Source organism: Mustela lutreola, chromosome 8, assembly GCF_030435805.1.
Source record: "Mustela lutreola isolate mMusLut2 chromosome 8, mMusLut2.pri, whole genome shotgun sequence".
NCBI lineage: Eukaryota > Metazoa > Chordata > Mammalia > Carnivora > Mustelidae > Mustela > Mustela lutreola.
In genome coordinates this window covers 139,658,176-139,677,971 of record NC_081297.1, presented here as the reverse complement: position 1 = coordinate 139,677,971, position 19,796 = coordinate 139,658,176, and the positions used below count along the sequence as shown (strand labels likewise).

At 51.7% G+C, this 19,796-nt stretch overlaps 1 protein-coding gene across 2 annotated transcripts; it reads left to right on the top strand.

Moving 5' to 3' along the window:
- The first annotated feature begins 1,316 nt into the window (after nt 1–1,316).
- MB (myoglobin) lies at nt 1,317–18,256 on the top strand. 2 transcript variants are annotated; one of them, XM_059186819.1, is made up of 4 exons: nt 1,317–1,435; nt 8,895–8,997; nt 13,972–14,194; nt 17,558–18,256. In XM_059186819.1, the coding sequence occupies exons 2-4, from the start codon at nt 8,903–8,905 to the stop codon at nt 17,702–17,704; spliced, it is 465 nt and encodes a 154-aa protein (XP_059042802.1). In that variant the 5' UTR covers nt 1,317–1,435; nt 8,895–8,902; the 3' UTR covers nt 17,705–18,256. The 2 variants fall into 2 exon arrangements, with proteins under 2 accessions (XP_059042802.1, XP_059042801.1); XM_059186818.1 differs by lacking the exon at nt 1,317–1,435 and having other exon boundaries at nt 8,815–8,997.
- Nucleotides 18,257–19,796: the final 1,540 nt, after the last annotated feature.

Here is a 19,796-nt window from a genome sequence, read left to right as displayed (position 1 = left end):
TAGGGTCATCTCCCCAGCACTCCTTTCCCCATGTAGCCCCCCTGTATCCCTTGGGCTTTTGCCCACACAGTTCACTACCTCTGCTGAGAGGGTATGCTCCCTCATACTTTAAGATCCAGTCCCCTTGTCACCTCTGCCAGCAGGTCTTCTCCACGGAGCCCATCACCCCCCCGCCGCCGCCCCCCCCCCCCCCCCGCCGCCACACACACACCCTTAGCAGGCTTCCTACCCTCCCAAAGCCCTTTGCTGCATTCCAAATCCAAATTGGAATGCTGCAATCTCTGCTGCATTCCAAATCCCCCCAAGGGTTTCCTTCACTCGACCTCGAGTCCCTTGAGAGAAAAGACCATGCTATTTATCTTTTAATCATTTGGAGAACACCTGGTCGATGCCATGAATATAGAGTTGGAAAGAGACGGGCAGGGTGGATGGGTGAACCCAGGGACCTAGTGGGAGGGGCAGAGCCAGAGGTGGAGGCTTTTCTCCTCGCCGCCACTAGATGGCAGCAGGGCCACCCGGCGCTCCGCTTCCCAACTGCCGTTGCCTTTGCCTTCACCTCCGGGGAAGCCAAGACCAGGGATGGACTCAGTTCAATAAAACAAACATTCAAAGAGCTTACTGACCCAGCTCTCTGCTAGGCGTGCTGTCAGAAAAGCGAGGGGGAGAAGCAGGATCCAAGAGTTAGACAAGTCCCTAGCCGTGAAGTACGAACTCTTGAAACCAGACGGCCTGGGTTCGAATTTCGTGCCTGGCGTCTCCAAGCTGTGTGACTCTGGTGGTTACTTAACCTCTCTGTGCCTCCGTCTCCTCTTGCGGAAAGTGGGCTTTATAGACGTGTCTATCAGAAAGGGCTGCTGGGAGGAGCAGTGTCCCTGGACTGCAGCCTGTTGCTTTTGTATGTATGCCTGCTTCTGAAGCAGCTCGCCTGGCCGAAGTGGGGAGCTCAGCCCAGAGCGGGAGAGAGAAGGCTGCGCAGAACCTCGGTGGGGGCGGGGTGGAGAAAGGCACACCTGCTAGGAAGGGGGTGGAGTTGGGGGAGGCTTCATGGAGGGGGAGATGTTTTTTTGAGATGGGCGGGGAGGGGAGGGGCGGTGGGAGGGGGCTGTAGGGGTGGGGCTGTGGGGGTGGGGCAAGGCTGCATCCGGGGACAGGTGGAAGGTGGGGCTTCTGCGGCTGCTGCGGAGGGGAGAGGAGAGGGAGGAAGGCTGGTGTCCTCAGGCCACACCTGTTACAGGGATGTTGGGATCCTTGTGTCCCTGCCAGCCCTCTTCCAATAAAGCCCCTCCAGGCCTCCAGGGAGAGGAGGAGCCTTGCCATGTAAACTGTATTTTTAGTTCCCTGTGCCTCCGGCTGCTATAAGACACCTCTCCCCACCCCCAGCCCCACGGCTTGGCTGGAGGCTTCAGGAGGACAGCTGGGGAGAAAGGGAGACGTGGTCAGTACCATGGCTGCCAGGGGGCTGGGAGGAGTGGGGTCTGGGGCAAGCTCGGGGGTCCCGCTATCCCATCGAGTCCGCCCTGAGTCCGGCCTGGCGCTGGACCAGGAGGGCAGATGGCCAGGAAGGAGCAAGCTAAGCTGGGCGGGAGGGAGGCACTGCTTGGGCTGGCCTCCAAGGGGGCGGCTCCCAGGAGGAGGAGGAGAAAGGGAGGTGGTCAAGATGGATGGGACCCTTGGCTCTGAAGGGCCAAAGTCACCCTCTTCGTCGCTGGAGTCTTAAAGTCTAATCCTCCAGATTCGCTGCTGGGAATTGTTGGCTGCCCAGGGGCCAGCAAACTCCCAAGTTCTTGGGGCAAGAGCAGCGTGTGGCACAGTCACCTGGGGACTCAAACCTGTGTGTGTTGGGGGGAAGTGGAGGAGGGGGGATGCTGGCAGCCCCTTCCTAGAGAGTTCTTTTATGTGCTCAAGGAGAGGCGAGAATTTCTGTCTTGAAAACAGCAAAACTGGGCTTTTTTCACCAGGCCGGCTCCTGGTTTACCTTGCCAGGGGAGGGCGCTCATTTCAAGTCCTGGGTACAGTTAGTAAGGACCAGTCTTTGAACCTACAGCTTGCCTGGTGAGAGAGACTCTGCTGATCCTCTGTATCCCCAAAGAGCCAGCAGAGCACAGACAAGGGAGTGAGCGTGACAAGAAGGCATGTTTTTGGTTCCATATAAAGGAGACACTTTAAAGCTTTAGGTAGTGAGCTCGCTGCTCCTAGGAGAATTCAAGTAGATGCTGGAAGATGACCTGTAGGGAAAATTCCTGCATGTAGTGGGAACTTAGACAAGATGCCATCAAAGTCCTCTGTTAGCTTGAAGACACGATGGCCCTATCCTTCTACAGTTCTCTACCTCGGCCTTTCTGTGATTCTGGAGTCTAGAGCCCCCTTTCCAGAGTGGCCAAAGTTGAAGACTTTGGCGCCCCAGAATTTTGACTCTGGGATCTTAAGACTCTAAAATTTGAAGGTTTGAGAGTGATCTTATACATCTGAGATGGTTGCATTCAAAGGACCCTGTGACATGATTTCCTGAGAAGAGAAAGAGGTTGGGGCATATCTGACTTTGGGGGGCATGCGGTTTTGTCCCCCAGGGTGTCAAAACCAGCCCACTTCTGTGCGTGTGCATGTGCGACACGTGAGTCTAAGGCTGCTGGAGGTTTTCCTCTTTGGTGCCTCTCCAGCTTCCTTGCCCCAGCCATTTGAAGACTGTTGCGGGATAATTATAGCCCCCAAACAAAGCTGGCGACTCCAGGTAGCCATGGCAACTGTTAGGTAATGCCTGTTCTGTTGTAGAGATGTGTAAGTGCAAACAGATGTCGGCGCCTTCCTATTAGCTTAAATGGTAAAACTTAAAAGGTCCATCGACTTCAAAGCCACAGGTCTCCATGAGTGCCAGTTAATGGGGACGCCTGCCAAGAGGTGACAGCTAAGTATTAAACACTTTAGCATTGGTAATGATTTGATGAGCTTTTAAATGCTCAGGCTGTCCCCAGACAGCTCGGAGGCTGGAGATGGCAGAGATGCAGCTAACCAGCCCTGGGTGGCGGGAGCACATCCTTGCCAGGACCCTGTTCCCTCACCACTGGGTGAGGTACCATGCTGCCCTGCCCTCCCCTGTCCCACCCTGCCCTGCAGGGCTCAGCCTCCAGTGAGTGACCGGGACAAGGCACTGCACATGCTAAGGGTTTGAGCCCTTGACAGACACTCTCAGAACTGCTTTCCTCTTGTTCCTGGGCCTGGCCTGTAGTAAGCCCTTAGTACGGGCTGTTGAATGAATAGACAAAGGATAGCCCCCTCCTCCAGCCCCCTCCCCATCCCTGTGGCATCTTTAGATACTCATTCTGCTATGACATCCTCCCCTGGGAACGGTGGATGGGCTCAGCATCCCTGGGTTGCCACAAACCTGGAGCACAGTGTAGGGAGGGATGCCTCTGGTTAGGAACGAGCTGATTTGATAAAGAAATAGAGCTCACCAAAATGATGCACGAGGGGTGCATCATGGTGACCCCAAATGGTAACTGAGAGAGAAAGGTGTGAACTCTGGGACCCTACACTAAAGAGCTCTCAGTTTGGAGTTCTTACTCTGTGCTGGCCATGAAATGGACTCTCTTCGATGCCAGATTTCCTACGAACTCAACAATTCTTGCCACACGCCCTTGCTCATGTTTTGCCGAGGGCATCTGATTGGTGTAGCTAGTAGACACTGGCTGTTGGATGGAGCCCTGCCATTGGCTGCTGCGGGTTACGTGCCAGCCCTGGTCCAGTCACTTGTGACCAGGGGTAGTGTGGGGAAAGAACAAGACCTACATGGTCATGGAGGGGCTGGGGCTGGGCCATTGCCTTTAGCAAGAGCTGTATATGTGGGCTAGTCCTAACTGATGGGTCTAATACAGACCCAGGACACCCAGAACACTTGCTTATTCTTTCTGAACCTCCTTGTTTGCAGCTATAAAATGGGATGATATTACCTTGCAGAGCTATTGTGAAAATTAGATCTAATCCTGCCCAAGGAGGCACTTGGTAAGCTGTAAAATCCTGTGTAGATGGAAGGAAGGGGCTGCGTACCTTGATCATAGCACTCCATTAACTGTACTGTAAGCTTATTCCTTTTATCTCTCTAAGGTACTATGAGTTTCTTGAACACAAGGATGTGTTCGTTGAGTTTTGTTGTCCTTGGCGTGTAGCGGTTTCCAACAGTAGGTACTGTGTAACTCTGTGTTGGATGGATGAATGGGTGGATGGACAGATGACAAACGGGGAATGGATATGGATGGATGGGCGGATGGATCAATGGATGCTGGGAAGATGGATGGATGGATGGATGGATGATGGCTAAGTATAAAAAAGGCCAGTCATGGAGACTAAACAGTATCCTTCTAAAGAATGAATGGGTCAACCGGGAAATTAAAGAAGAATTGAAAAAAATCATGGAAACAAATGATAATGAAAATACAACGGTTCAAAATCTGTGGGACACAACAAAGGCAGTCCTGAGAGGAAAATATATAGCGGTACAAGCCTTTCTCAAGAAACAAGAAAGGTCTCAGGTACACAACCTAACCCTACACCTAAAGGAGCTGGAGAAGGAACAAGAAAGAAACCCTAAGCCCAGCAGGAGAAGAGAAATCATAAAGATCAGAGCAGAAATCAATGAAATAGAAACCAAAAAAACAATAGAACAAATCAACGAAACTAGGAGCTGGTTCTTTGAAAGAATTAATAAAATTGATAAACCCCTGGCCCGACTTATCAAAAAGAAAAGAGAAAGGACCCAAATAAATAAAATCATGAATGAAAGAGGAGAGATCACAACTAACACCAAGGAAATACAAACTATTATAAGAACATACTATGAGCAACTCTACGGCAATAAATTTGACAATCTGGAAGAAATGGATGCATTCCTAGAAACATATAAACTACCACAACTGAACCATGAAGAAATAGAAAGCCTGAACAGACCCATAACCAGTAAGGAGATTGAAACAGTCATTAAAAATCTCCAAACAAACAAAAGCCCAGGGCCAGACGGCTTCCCGGGGGAATTCTACCAAACATTTAAAGAAGAACTAATTCCTATTCTCCTGAAACTGTTCCAAAAAATAGAAATGGAAGGAAAACTTCCAAACTCATTTTATGAGGCCAGCATCACCTTGATCCCAAAACCAGACAAGGATCCCACCAAAAAAGAGAGCTATAGACCGATATCCTTGATGAACACAGATGCGAAAATACTCAACAAAATACTAGCCAATCGGATTCAACAGTACATTAAAAAGATTATTCACCACGACCAAGTGGGATTTATTCCAGGGCTGCAAGGTTGGTTCAACATCCGCAAATCAGTCAATGTGATACAACACATCAATAAAAGTAAGAACAAGAACCATATGATACTCTCAATAGATGCTGAAAAAGCATTTGACAAAGTACAACATCCCTTCCTGATCAAAACTCTTCAAAGTGTAGGGATAGAGGGCACATACCTCAATATCATCAAAGCCATCTATGAAAAACCCACCGCAAATATCATTCTCAATGGAGAAAAACTGAAAGCTTTTCCGCTAAGGTCAGGAACACGGCAGGGATGTCCATTATCACCACTGCTATTCAACATCGTACTAGAGGTCCTAGCCTCAGCAATCAGACAACAAAAGGAAATTAAAGGCATCCAAATCGGCAAAGAAGAAGTCAAATTATCACTCTTCGCAGATGATATGATACTATATGTGGAAAACCCAAAAGACTCCACTCCAAAACTGCTAGAACTTATACAGGAATTCAGTAAAGTGTCAGGATATAAAATCAATGCACAGAAATCAGTTGCATTTCTCTACACCAACAGCAAGACAGAAGAAAGAGATATTAAGGAGTCAATCCCATTTACAATTGCATCCAAAACCATAAGATACCTAGGAATAAACCTAACCAAAGAGACACAGAATCTATACTCAGAAAACTATAAAGTACTCATGAAAGAAATTGAGGAAGACACAAAGAAATGGAAAAATGTTCCATGCTCCTGGATTGGAAGAATAAATATTGTGAAAATGTCTATGCTACCTAAAGCAATCTACACATTTAATGCAATTCCTATCAAAGTACCATCCATCTTTTTCAAAGAAATGGAACAAATAATTCTAAAATTTATATGGAACCAGAAAAGACCTCGAATAGCCAAAGGGATATTGAAAAAGAAAGCCAACGTTGGTGGCATCACAATTCCGGACTTCAAGCTCTATTACAAAGCTGTCATCATCAAGACAGCATGGTACTGGCACAAAAACAGACACATAGATCAATGGAACAGAATAGAGAGCCCAGAAATAGACCCTCAACTCTATGGTCAACTAATCTTCGACAAAGCAGGAAAGAATGTCCAATGGAAAAAAGACAGCCTTTTCAATAAATGGTGCTGGGAAAATTGGACAGCCACATGCAGAAAAATGAAATTGGACCATTTCCTTACACCACACACAAAAATAGACTCAAAATGGATGAAGGACCTCAATGTACGAAAGGAATCCATCAAAATCCTTGAGGAGAACACGGGCAGCAACCTCTTCGACCTCTGCCGCAGCAACATCTTCCTAGGAACAACGCAAAAGGCAAGGGAAGCAAGGGAAAAAATGAACTACTGGGATTTCATCAAGATCAAAAGCTTTTGCACAGCAAAGGAAACAGTTAACAAAATCAAAAGACAACTGACAGAATGGGAGAAGATATTTGCAAACGACATATCAGATAAAGGACTAGTGTCCAGAATCTATAAAGAACTTAGCAAACTCAACACCCAAAGAACAAATAATCCAATCAAGAAATGGGCAGAAGACATGAACAGACATTTCTGCAAAGAAGACATCCAGATGGCCAACAGACACATGAAAAAGTGCTCCATATCACTTGGCATCAGGGAAATACAAATCAAAACCACAATGAGATATCACCTCACACCAGTCAGAATGGCTAAAATCAACAAGTCAGGAAATGACAGATGCTGGCGAGGATGCGGAGAAAGGGGAACCCTCCTACACTGTTGGTGGGAATGCAAGCTGGTGCAGCCACTCTGGAAAACAGCATGGAGGTTCCTCAAAATGTTGAAAATAGAACTGCCCTATGACCCAGCAATTGCACTATTGGGTATTTACCCTAAAGATACAAATGTAGTGATCCAAAGGGACACATGCACCCGAATGTTTATAGCAGCAATGTCCACAATAGCCAAACTATGGAAAGAACCTAGATGTCCATCAACAGATGAATGGATCAAGAAGATGTGGTATATATACACAATGGAATACTATGCAGCCATCAAAAGAAATGAAATCTTGCCATTTGCAACAACATGGATGGAACTAGAGCGTATCATGCTTAGCGAAATAAGTCAAGCAGAGAAAGACAACTATCATATGATCTCCCTGATATGAGGAAGTGGTGATGCAACATGGAGGCTTAAGTGGGTAGAAGAATAAATGAAACAAGATGGGATTGGGAGGGAGACAAACCATAAGTGACTCTTAATCTCACAAAACAAACTGAGGGTTGCCGGGGGGAGGGGGTTGGGGAGAAGGGGGTGGGATTATGGACATTGGGGAGGGTATGTGATTTGGTGAGTGCTGTGAAGTGTGTAAACCTGGTGATTCACAGACCTGGGGATAAAAATATATGTATATAAAAAATATATGTTTATAAAAAATAAAAAATAAAAAAAAAAAAAAAAAAGGCCAGTCATCTTCACTTGCCTTTTGTACAATGGCCATCTATCTTTTTATTCAACAAACATTTATTCAGTTCCAATTTGGCACAGGGCCTTGTGTGAACTCCAAGAGATACATAAGTGAATAAAATAGAGCCCCCGCTCCTCTGAAAATCAAAATAAGGTATGTGGGAGCCTGGACTCAAGAACCTGACTTTCTGGGTTCAAATCCCAGCTCTCTACCATCAACTATGTGATCATGGCAAGCTTCCCAAACTTCCCCTTGATTAAATGAGGATAATGTTGTATCTATCGTAGAGATAGGGCTGTCGGGGGATTAAACAAGTACCAGATGTAAAGTGCCCAGAGTGCGTATCAGCTGCTGTTACACAGTCATGGCAGAACCAGCATGGACACTATGAAATACGGCACAATGAAAGAAGGAGCATAACAGGAGAACCTACCAGTAGATGGAAGGAGGAAGACATTAATTGTGCCTCAAGGCGGGAGGTGGGAGGTCAAGCAAAGTTTCTCAGAAGGAAATATTTGAGCAAGGTCAAGAAGGCCACGAAGCCAGAAGTTTTCTGGGTGGAGTGGGAAAATTCAGACTCCAAGAGCCTATGGATTCTTCCAGCTATGGGCAGGAACCACCTCAGCTCCCTCCGCCCCCCCTCCCGCCCCCCCGCTGCTGGCTGGGCGAGGGACCCTCTGGCAAAGTGGGCTGGCTGTGGACAAGGAGACTGCTAAGGGCCATGACAGCCCCAGGGCCGGCCAGCGTGCTGCTGCGTGAGCTTGGAAACATGACAGTTCCTCCTGGGATGGTTGACAACAGGGAGAGTTGAGTTTCAGGCTGCTGGCGTTGGCCTTGGTGGTGCCCTTTCTGCTGGCCTTTGAGACTGCAGACAGTGGGCCAGCCTTCTCCCTGCTCTTGCCACATGCAAAAACACCCCCACGCCCCTGTGGCCTGAGTTGTCCTACCTCCCCACAATGGCACCTGCCCCAAAATAGCTTCCATGTGAGAGCTACAGAAAGGAAAAGATTAGACCCTGCATGCAAAGGAGGGAGGAGGAGGAGGAGAGAGAGAGAGTGAGCAAGCCGTCAAGTGATCTGTGTCAAGCTTCAGTGAAAGTATAAAATCCCTTTGGGGCCAGACGATCTCAAACCCCAGCTGTCAGAGCCAGGACACCGAGTCAGCCGGACTTGCTCTTTTTGTCTTCTTCAGACTGCACCATGGGGCTCAGCGACGGGGAATGGCAGTTGGTGCTGAACGTCTGGGGGAAGGTAGAGGCTGACCTCGCGGGCCATGGGCAGGCGGTCCTCATCAGGTAAAAGGAAGAGATTCCATTGCCTCTGTCACTCACTCCCCAAAGATCAAGGGTGTGCTTGTAAGGTGGAATGGTTGCCTGGGGTTGACCAGTTGGCTGCATCAGTTGCCTGGGGTTGACCAGTTAGCTGCATAAAACCCCCACTTGGTTCTCTTTTGCTTGTGTCAGGGGCTTGAGTCCAGAAAGGAAGAGAAGAAAAGAGATCCCGCCCATGCCTGTGTCAGCAGCAGGAGAAGTCTGGTACTCAAATGCTGGGTGCCTAGTGCGCACTGAGAGGACTCCTAGAATTGTAGACGGAATAAGCAATCTCTTGGGCCCTGAGAGATCTTGTCCAGTTGCTTCACTTAACGGTTGAGGACAAAAAGGACCCGAGAGGGACAGGACCTCCCCCGAGTCACAAATCCCTTAAGGTCTGTGAACTGTCAAGGCTAAGACATGGTCTTCAAGAAGAGACCTGCAGTGCTAGAATGGGCTCAGCCACTGAGCAGCTGCGTGACCTTGGGGAAGGTGCACAACCTCTCTGAGTCCATTTCCTCCTCTGTACAATGGGGGAAAATGCTGATATCTGCATTTTAGAGCAGAAGTGAGAATTGAATAAGATAATGCTTGAAGGGGCCTGTTGCTGTTCTGGAATACGGCAGCTTCGAGAGGATGCTAGTAGTTGCTATGGACAGAGCCAGACTAAGGACCTTCACAGTATTATACTTAGAAAACAGAAGACAGGGGCCCATTCGTGACATTTGATGTCGAGGAAGTCTTGAACTGGAGGGCTCTGAAGGGGGTGGTCTCCAAGGGCATCTTCACTGCTATAGTAAAGGGTTCTGAATAAACAAAGAAACAAAATCCTAAGCCTTGTACGTAAAGAATGGCCTGTGGGATTTTATTTTCCCATCGCCCTCAACCCCAGGTGGTGTTAGATCCCTCTTCTCCTGGTCCCATCTCTCATGCTCTGGGCCAGCACGAGTCAAGTATCTAATGGGATATAAATCAACATTTCTGCCCCTGGGAGCTAGGGGGCCCAGAGCTGCCCCGAGTGGATACGTTGTCGTTCACATTTTAATTTATAGATGAGTTTCTTCTACTTTGTGAGCCAGGATTTGCTCTTCCATTCAGATGCCTTTTTGGTCTCCCTTGGGCATCGCTCATTTCTAGCTCCCGTGTCTGGGGAGAATGGCCAGTCCCATAAGCTCTGTGATCTTAAGTCCGAGTCCTTAGTGGTCCATGCTAGAAACACCTGGGGAAGGATGGTCAAGTTCTTTGTTGTCTCTGACTGGCATCGTTGGGGTGTTTCCTGATGTCTTTCTCCTTCCATCCCTGACAGCAGGCTGCTGAGGCTGCAACAGGTCCTGTTTGGTAGGACAAAAGATCCTCCTAAGTTGACATCTGCTTCTCAGCCACGTTTGCTTGGACGTGACCTTGGACAAGTTACTCCTCCTCTCTGGGTCCCTTTTGCCTATTGGTTGAGTGAAGCCATCGTCCGCCGGGGTCTCTGAGGTCCCCTTCCGCTCTCATGTCCAGGCATTCCCTGAGCCCATGCTCCTCCCGTGCTTGTGGAGAGAAGAGACAGGGAAGTTGGGGTTGGGGACCAAGTTTGCCAAGCATGAGTCTCTCTGAGGTGATCTGGGAGCTGCCAGCCCCCAAGGCAGTGACTTGAAGGAGACTTGGGGTATTATGTCATCAGGGGAAACATTCCCTCCCTCCCCAGGCTAGAACAGGGAGGCCTGCCAGGGGCCAGGGACCAGGGATGAGACGTGATGCCTGAGACTCCAGCCCTTGGAAGGTCTCAGAAAGCCCAATGCCTTGTCACGTCTTAGGCTGTGGGACATGCAGAGACCATGCCAACTGGTTCTGCCCTTTTAGTGTTTGCGGACTGGGGAAGAGGTTCACCACCGCCCCCACCCCCGTGTGGAGGAGAGGGAGGGAATGCTAACTCCCAGGGCTGCACGTGCCTCGGTGGGAGCTGGTCTCTTGGTTCCGTTCCAGACTCTGAGCCTGGACTTCCTTACTGACCTTGGCAAGGTCATTTCTCCTATTCCCCTGATTATAAGAGACAGCAAATTCTGTTCGGCTGAGCCTGCTAATGAAACACGAGGGGCTTGGCTCCAAGGACATGATCATAAAGGTCTAGAACATAAAAGCCAGGAGGTCGGTTGGAGAGCCTGGCTCCAGGAGTGGGGGGGCCCAGGAGGGAGGGGGCTGCTGAGTGTACCCCCTGCCTTTCCTTCTCTTGCCCAAACCCTTTCTGCTTTATTTATTTTTCATCTGGACAAGGAATTCTGAAGGCACGAAAAGTTTGAATCTCACTGCTAGTGGCCAATACTTGTCATGTTACAGGGAGGAAACACGGCCAGTGGTGGCTATAGATAAAACTCGATTCCCTGACCTGATGGCGATGAGGATGATGATGGTGGTGGTGACAGTGGTGGCCGTGGAAGTGATATGGGTGGCAGCAACAATGAGGAGGGGAAGATAGCACATTTTTACGCGGTATACACCGCCTGGCCCTGTGTTCGGTGCTTTGTGTATATTCACTCACTTAAGACTCACAAGTGCCTTATGAGATGGTTATGATCACTATTGTGAACAGAGAGGTTAAGGATCTTGCCCAGAGTCACACAGCCGGAATTCAAATCCAGGAAGCCTGGACCCTTGCTTATCACACCCCTGTTCTGGAGCCCCATGCTACACACCAGAGAGGGGACCCCCTCCTCAGTCCCATTCTTCGGTGTGAAGCAGAGGAGTTCTGTAAGTCTGAATCCTCAGTCTATTGTGTGGGTGTCTGATAGGGCCTCAGGTCAGAGGACGGCTGGGAGGTGGCCTCCTTTCTCGCTGACTTGCCTGCAGGCCTGTGATGGGCCAAGCAGGTGGACATAGGATGGAAGATGACAAGACAGGCAGGCAAGGGCTTCTGCAACCGTAGAGAAAACCCATCATCCTTCGCAGGGTGAGGCCTTCCTTTGTCCATTCACAGGGACATGCCATTAGGTAAATCCAGGTGTGGCCTTCTGTGCCTGCCTGGGGCTCCCAGGGACAGGACTGTGGGCTCAGGAAGGGACGTGGCTGAATGGTGCCAGAATGATCTGGTGAGCACGGATCAGCCCAATTTTCCTGCACTGTCGGAAGTAAATCTGGGCTCCCTCGCTGCCTCACTGGTGGAGAGTGGAAGGTGAGGCAGGGGTCAAGCCTTAGAATTTGGAGGCTGAAGTATCAGCTAGACTAACCCTTTTGGTTTATAGATGGATGAATCAAGACCCAGAGAAGTTGAGTGACTTCTTCAATGTCACACAGCACGTTGGAGACAGAGCAGGGACCAGAACCCAGTTTCATAATTCTCAGTCCCATGTTCTTTCTCCTATACCTCTGGGGGGGGTCTCCCAGAATATCTGAGACCCTGGCTGCCTTGGGGATCCGGTCCTTGAGAGCTCCCTCCAGTGTTCTGACCTCCAACTTTCCCCTGGGGGGGCTAGGTCTTGTGTCTGTCAGGCGGGGATTATTGCCACCAGATAATAAGAGGAGCTCAGGGACCCTTGGGTGAAAAGTGCCAGAGATGAGCTGTCAGTGACACACACAGTTTGGCTGAGCAGGGGCCCCGGGGTAGTGAGGTGGTGACATTGGGCAGAGGGCATAGACAGCCCTGGGCATTCTGGAGAAGCAGGAGGGATTAGCTTCTGGGAGAAGGGTGCACTCCCTGTTGGTGCTACCCTGTGCACGCTTGTGTGTGTCTGGGTGTGCAGGCATGTGAATATGGGTGTGTGCTGTGAGAAGCTTCCAGAAACTGGGGTGTGTCCGCAGCAGGGCTGGAGGCTGTGACTTAGCTAAGAAGCTACGAAAGGGAAACACTCCTGAACCCATTAAAGAAGAGGAGGGAAAGCCTGGACAGACAGGGTCATTCCTGCAAACATTTCGGGGTGTGACATGAGACAGAGAGCATGAGCTCTAGAACCAGCCAGTCTCTGCTGTGGGCTTTGCCACCAGCCAGCCACGTGACCCTGGGCACATCACTTACCTCTGCGGTCCATTCGCCCATAAGTGAAATGGGGAAAACCATTCCCACCTAGGCGGCAGCTAGGACTCCCTTTAACTAACACTCACCTTTCCACAGCAGGAAATACTGAGGTCCAAGTCTCCAGGTGGCTGCTCAGGTTCAAGGGCAAATTCCCTCTGTGGCCAGATCACTGGCTCCCTGGCTGGAGCTGGGACCTGGTCTTTGGCAGGTGGCTCCCCCTGGGGCCTCACCAACCCCCACTGGGAGGAGCCTGGGAGGGACAGGGAGTCTGAGCAAAATAAGCAAGAACTTTCTGAGCCTGAGAGTTAATCTGGAGTGGACCGGCCATCACATATGGTAGTGAGCCTCCTGTAGCTGGAAGTATGCAAGCAACTGAAGGATGACCCCTAGGTAGGAAACTGCAGAGATGGTCCCCTGCATCATTTTTTTTCTTTTTTCTTCCTTCCTCCCTTTCTTTCTTTCTTTCTTTTTCTTTCTTTCTTTCTTTCTTTTTTGAGTCACTCAGATCTGTTTCCAGCTGGCCCTTCCACACATCAGCCTTGTAACACTGAGTTACGCCACCTCCTCTCCCTGATTCCAGTTAGTCACCTACTCTTCAAACAACTTAGAGAAAGTTGGGGTGAAGCCAGGGACTAATGCAGACACGTCCTTCCTTCCCGCCTCTCCCAGTGGCAATGCAGAAGAGACAGGTCATGAGGATAAGAAAAACCACAAAGCTGAGTCTTTGTTGAGCGCGCTGCTTGTGCTGAGCGTATATGCGCTCATTGAATCACAGCGCCTCTACTCTGGGTAGGGACCAGTCATCCCCTTTGCTTGGATGAGGAAGTGGATGCCCAGAGAGGTAGAGTGCCCTGCCCAAGGTCACACAGCTGGGAAGGAGTGGGAGCCCAGCCTGGAACTCAGGTTTGGCCCCTTCAGAACCCCATGTTCATTCCTGTGTCTGATTCCCATCCACCTTCTGCCCACAGCCTCTTTAAGAGCCACCCCGAGACCCTGGAGAAGTTTGACAAGTTCAAGCACCTGAAGTCGGAGGATGAGATGAAGGGTTCTGAGGACCTGAAGAAGCATGGCAACACTGTGCTCACTGCCCTGGGCGGCATCCTCAAGAAGAAGGGGCAGCACGAGGCGGAGCTCAAGCCGCTGGCCCAGTCACACGCCACCAAGCACAAGATCCCCGTCAAGTACCTGGAGGTGGGAAGTGGGGCCGGGGTGGGCGGGACGGTGGAAGGACAGGCCTCAGGGGGATGCAGTTTGGGTTCCAGTCCCAGCTCTGCCCACGGGGTTCCTCTTTGTGCCCCAGGGCCCTCATCTGTGACATGAGCTGTCGCTTACTTTCTCTTCCTCGGGGGGTCACTGAGAGTAAACCCACTTCTCCCCCAAATCAGTATGTCATCCAGGGGAAGAAGGGGAGAATGGATATTGGGGGCACCCCTTGCATTCCCCTTCACAAGAAGGTACCATTATTATTGTACCCACTGGGCAGATGAGTAAACGGAGGCACAGGCGATCGCTTGTCCCTGGCACACTCCCCGATTCAAACTAGGGTTCTGTTCTTCCAGACCCCGCCTCCACCTCCCAGCTCCTGAACCCTGTGCCACCCTGAGCCACAGTAGAGTGGCGGGTGCTCCTCCGGTTAGCCAGCAGGTGGCGCCGTTGGCTCCAGCATCTTTACAGATGAAAAGAGAGCGCCCTGGGGTCCTAGGCAAGGGGAATTGGTTTGAATCTCTTGTGATGGGCTGAGAGGTAGGGTGGGCAGGGCCTGAGCTTCAGGTTCTGCCTTTATAACCAGTGCGGGGAGGGGTGTGGTGAGAGGGAGCACTGAGATCTGGAGGATAAAGGGCCTTAGGGGTAGGTGCAACCCCTGGGAAAGGGAGCAGGGGGCAGGCTGGTGCAGTGATGAGGATAAAGACCATGGTCATGGCTACCCGTAAGGATAGGCCATGGTAGGCAGTCGCCTGGATCACTGTATGGAATTCTCAGTCCCCTCTGAGGTAAGGAACTGCATTCCGGGTCTTCTTTTTCACTGACACAAAGTAAGTGCAGAGGTAGGGAGTCCAGAGCTGGTGTGGGCACCCCACAGCCACCAGGGATACAAGCTCTTTCTGTGCTGCTCAAAGTTGGCTCAGGGTCCAAGACGGCTGCTAGAGCTCCAGCCATCTGATCCATGTTCCAAACAAGAAGCACGAGGAAGAGAGGAAAGCTCTCTTTTAAGGAGTCCCAGAAATCCCATTCAACAGTTTTATTGGCCAGAAGTTAGTTACAAGACCACACCCACCTGCATGGAAAGCTGGGAACGATGGTCTGTTGCCACTCCAACTACAGCTAGTGTCCTGTTACCAAGAAAGAAGGAGAAGATGGACATGGGGCAGGCCATAGCAGTCTCCGTGCCATACCCTCTCATACCCACTTTACAGATTCGGAAACGAAGTATCAGAGAAGTTAAGTAGCTTGCTCAGGGTCACACAGCTAATGAGCCAGTAGGCACGGTCTGATCTACCGGTACTTGGGAACTGAAGCTCTTAATCCCTTGTGGCACAATGTCTACCATCAACCACCACCACCTCTTCAGCCTCACAGCCTCACCTCCCCGCGCCCCAGCTGCCCCCGCAAATCATACAGAGAAAACCCAGCCTGCCCATCACGCTCAGCATCACAGACGTGAGGAGCGGGTCCTGCCTTCGAGACTCTGCATGCTGCGGCCCCTGCCCTCCCCATCTGCTCTTGGCAGCAGACCCCTGTCCCCGCTCCAGGGCCCAGCTTAGAAGCCACCTTCTCTGCATGTGACTGTCAGTGGGCACCCCCCGTCTCTCCCCTGCAAAGCCACTTTATATTTATCCCTTGTCATGGCGCCCACCTGTCTGCACTGGGATTTATCTCTTTTCCCAGCTGTCTCCTGGCTGGAGTGTGAGCTCCCCATTTCTGAACCCCGGTGGCATGTGGTGGGCTCACAATACAACTTGTCTGCTCTCCGCTCGCACTCAGGGACATCCTTCCGTGCTCTCTCTAGGGGGCGGCTGCTTCCCAGTGGGGTGTGAGGGCGCCACGGTGGGTGCTAGATGTCAAGGCAGCTTTTCTCAATTGTCCGGCTGCCCCAGCCCCCACTTACCCGTATTAGCGGCTGTGCTCCAAACTCAGGAAGGGCTCAGTGGGGGACCCGATGGGGCCAGCTGAGCCCCTGTTTTATGGTGAAGTCACCCCTGGGGGTCACAACAGAGCAGAGCCTGGAACCTGAGTCTCCCACGTTCTCCAGGGGGAGGACTGACTTCATGGCAGCCCGAACCCCAACTTTGTTTTGGGACATATGTCCAGATCGATGTCCAAAGACAGGGGTTTGTGGAGCTGTCCTTGTTTCTTTTTTTTTTCCCCCCTTTCTCTCACTTTCCTATCTTTTTTGTTTTTGAGAGAGAGAGACTGTGAGTGAGCATGGGGGAGGGGGAGGAGCAGGGGCAGAGGCAGAGAGAGAATGTGAAGCAGGCTCCATGCCCGGGGTGGAGCCCAGCGCCGGGTTTGATCTCATGACCCTGAGATCATGACCTGAGCCGAAACCAACCTTGGGTGCCCTGCTGTTGCTATTTCTAGGCAGAGCCGTGTTCCCTGGGTATTGCCCTATGTGTGCCTCCTAAACCCTCGGTCACCCTGTGCCCCCCACCCAGCCACCTGTCTGTAGTCACCTGCACTTGGGGTGCCCTGAGAAATTGGGAAAAGCCAACTGAGGTGCGGTCCCCGTGTCTGTTCTTGGCTCTGGCAGCCATTTGCCCACAAGCCCCTGGGTGCAAATTCCAGCTCTGCCGTCCACTTGCTAGGTGACCTTAGGCTGGCTCTTTTCTGTCTGGGCCTCTGTAAAGTGATACCACTTGGTCCTCCAGCCAGGGTGGTGGCTGGCATCAAATCTTGACTCCCTGTCCAGAAGGCCCAGTAGCATTTTATATCCACGAGATCTTTTAGTCGCTAAAGAGCCATGCTGTAGGTGTTCCTAGTAATGACGTTGTGGGTGTCTAAGCACATGTGGGGATGGAGAGGCAAGGCTGGGCTGGGGCAGGCTGGGTCCCAGCGGAAGCCGCAGGCCTCAGCCCTTCCTCGTCCTCCCTCCTTCCAGCCCACCAATAATTCTGAGCCCTTGCTCTGTGCTTGGCACAGAAATATGCTGGTCTACCCCCCCCCTCCCCAAGTAGCCTACTTAAAGCAATAACCACACTAAGCTATCAAATGCAAAAAATTAAATACAAATGGAAATAGTTTCTTTCTAGATTTTCTGACTGCAAAATCCTGGGCAAAGCCATGGAATGGGAGCATTTCCCTTCCTTTCTGCTGCCAGCAGGGCGGTGGTGTCCTGGGCTCCTGCACTGACACGGGCTTGGTTCCTCATTGGCACCTATCTCGAGGGGTGGTAGAGAGAGAAGGAGTTAACCCGTGGAGACCCCTCTGGTGTGTAATAAGCGCTCCATAACCAGCCGTGGAATACAGAGAAGGTGGGGCTCAGTCTGATTCCCATCTAGCTCCTGGACTGTGCGCCCCTGTGACCGGCGCCCCTCCCATCTCCCCCCACCCCCGCAGTTCATCTCAGACGCCATCATCCAGGTCCTGCAGAGCAAGCATGCCGGGGACTTCGGCGCCGAAGCCCAGGCGGCCATGAAGAAGGCTCTGGAACTGTTCCGGAACGACATCGCTGCCAAGTACAAGGAGCTGGGATTCCAGGGCTGAGTCCCAGCTGGGCGCCCCACCCCACCCCCACCCCTTCGGGCCCCGGGGCCCAGGGTCAGGTGGGCCGTGATCCTGTAGCCGTGTAGTTTGCTTCTGAGTGTCTGCTTTGTTTATGAGAGGTTGCGGGGGGAGAGGCCGAGGGGCTGGGCTAGGCTGTTCCGATGGCTTCGCAAGACTGGGGCCTGGGGTCCTCGTGGAGGGGCGTCACCCCGGGAAGCAGGAGATGTGCGGCCCTTTGCTCACTTCATTTGCCTGTCTCCTCAACTCCAGCCCAATTCCTCCAGCCTCCAAACGCAACCACACCTTCACCTTCTAATCCCAAATCCAAGCCATAAACCAAGGCCCGGCCATAAAGATGCTCTGACCCATCACCTCCACCCCCTTTCCCCGCCCCCCCCCCCCAACAAATGTCCATCTGCAATGAGAAAGAGGTCTGGGCGGAGGGCGACCGTCCATCCCGAGAGAGAGGCGGCGGGGGTCTGGAACGTTAAGTGTGCCTTCTCAGCCAATGGAGTGACTCGCTTGGTTTTAATAAAAGACCTTGCAACATCACAGCCTCTCCCTAGTGAACTTCCTCTCCTGGAGCAAGTGAAGGGGTCCCCAAGGAAGAAATGGCTGGAGGGTGTGTGCAGACAACCTGTGCGGCAGAGAGGAGGAGAGGAGGGAAACAGGGCAGGAGGGAGAGAGAGACAGGACGCTGCCTTCCTTAGAGCACCCCTCAGTGCTGGGGACAGTGCTGGGTGCAGGATGGGAGGGGGGCAGTCCTGTCCGGTGGTGGCGGTGGGCTGCTTTGCAGTAAGAGGCAAACAGCTACAGGGCGCCCAAAGGAGAGGGCCCAGGGGGAGGCTATCACCGTGGTTACAGCAACTTCAATAACACACCAAGGACACCGGCTAGTGAACGGCAAAGCCGGGTTCAAAGCTGGGGAGGCAGCCGGGACTCCAGCTGGGGAGACAAAGAGGTGGCCAGCCGGTGACGGGCACTGACCTTCTGGCCACAGAGAAAGGACAGACGCATGGGGAATAACTCACAAACACAGGCCAGGAGACACGATCCGTGTCTACAAATGCTGCGCACACAGACGGAATGTGTGATGTTGTGGCGGGGACCCAGAATAAAATGTTGGCACGTGACCGTGGTGGCTAGGCTGCAGGTTGAGGCCATGGACAGGGCCTGTGAAAAGGTGGCCTGAGTCCCTCGGAGCACCCGAGCCGGGAGGGCCTCGAACAGCACCCAAGACTCAGAATACCAACTCCGGGAAGCCCCAAATCCCCAGCCTCATAAAGCTCCAGGAACTCCCAGGACAAGTGACCTAGTCACCCCTGCCCTTGAATCCTCAGGGCCCAACCCCTAGCCGTGAGCCTGACCTCAGACCATGCCAAGGTTCCCAGCAGCTGAACAGGGTGGAGCTCCTCTGCTAGTGTAGATACATCCTAAATCCTAAAAGCTTCATCCATCGGGCTATGCAGCTGTAGTCGCAAGAGCATGAGAGGGTCCCCCTCCTCGGTCTGCCCCAGGCTTTGGGAGTCCTTCTGCTATCCGAGGTGGAGGGGAGGTTTTTGATTCTGGCACCTGGGGAAAATTCCATTCATTTGTAGTTATTCAGTCGGAAGCCCAGGCAGGGAGAACTTCGCTGTAGGTGAGTGTGCAGGATTTAAAGCTGAATGGGCTGGGCCCTGCCCTCAAGCAATTGACAATCTAGTCAGGGCACCCTGTGCTTGGATAATTAAATCCGGGCAGAAGAAAATGAGCGTAGCCAGAAGAAAATGAGTGTAGCCGAGAAGGACCAGGCGTTTGTCATTCATCCTGCGTGGCCTCCGACACGTAGCTGCTGAGCACAGCCGGTGGGAAAATCTCAGTTTATACCTTGGACGTGCACAAAATGCAACTTCTTTTTTTTTTTTTAATTAATTTATTTATTTAATCGATTTGACGGAGAGACCCAGTGAGAGAGGGAGCAGAAGCAGGGGGAGTGGGAGAGGGGGAAGCAGGCTCCCCACAGAGCAGGAAGTCCTTTGCGGGCTCCATCCCAGAACCCTGGTATCATGACCTGAGTTTAAGGCAAACAGTTAATGACTGAACCACCCAGACG

Bases quoted from the DNA above. Each gene is read 5' to 3' on its own strand.
- MB (XM_059186819.1), top strand. From the start codon at position 8,903: ATGGGGCTCAGCGACGGGGAATGGCAGTTGGTGCTGAACGTCTGGGGG. The intron at 8,998-13,971 runs GTAAAAGGAAGA...TTCTGCCCACAG, and splicing joins GGGCAGGCGGTCCTCATCAG to CCTCTTTAAGAGCCACCCCG. The intron at 14,195-17,557 runs GTGGGAAGTGGG...CCACCCCCGCAG, and splicing joins TCCCCGTCAAGTACCTGGAG to TTCATCTCAGACGCCATCAT.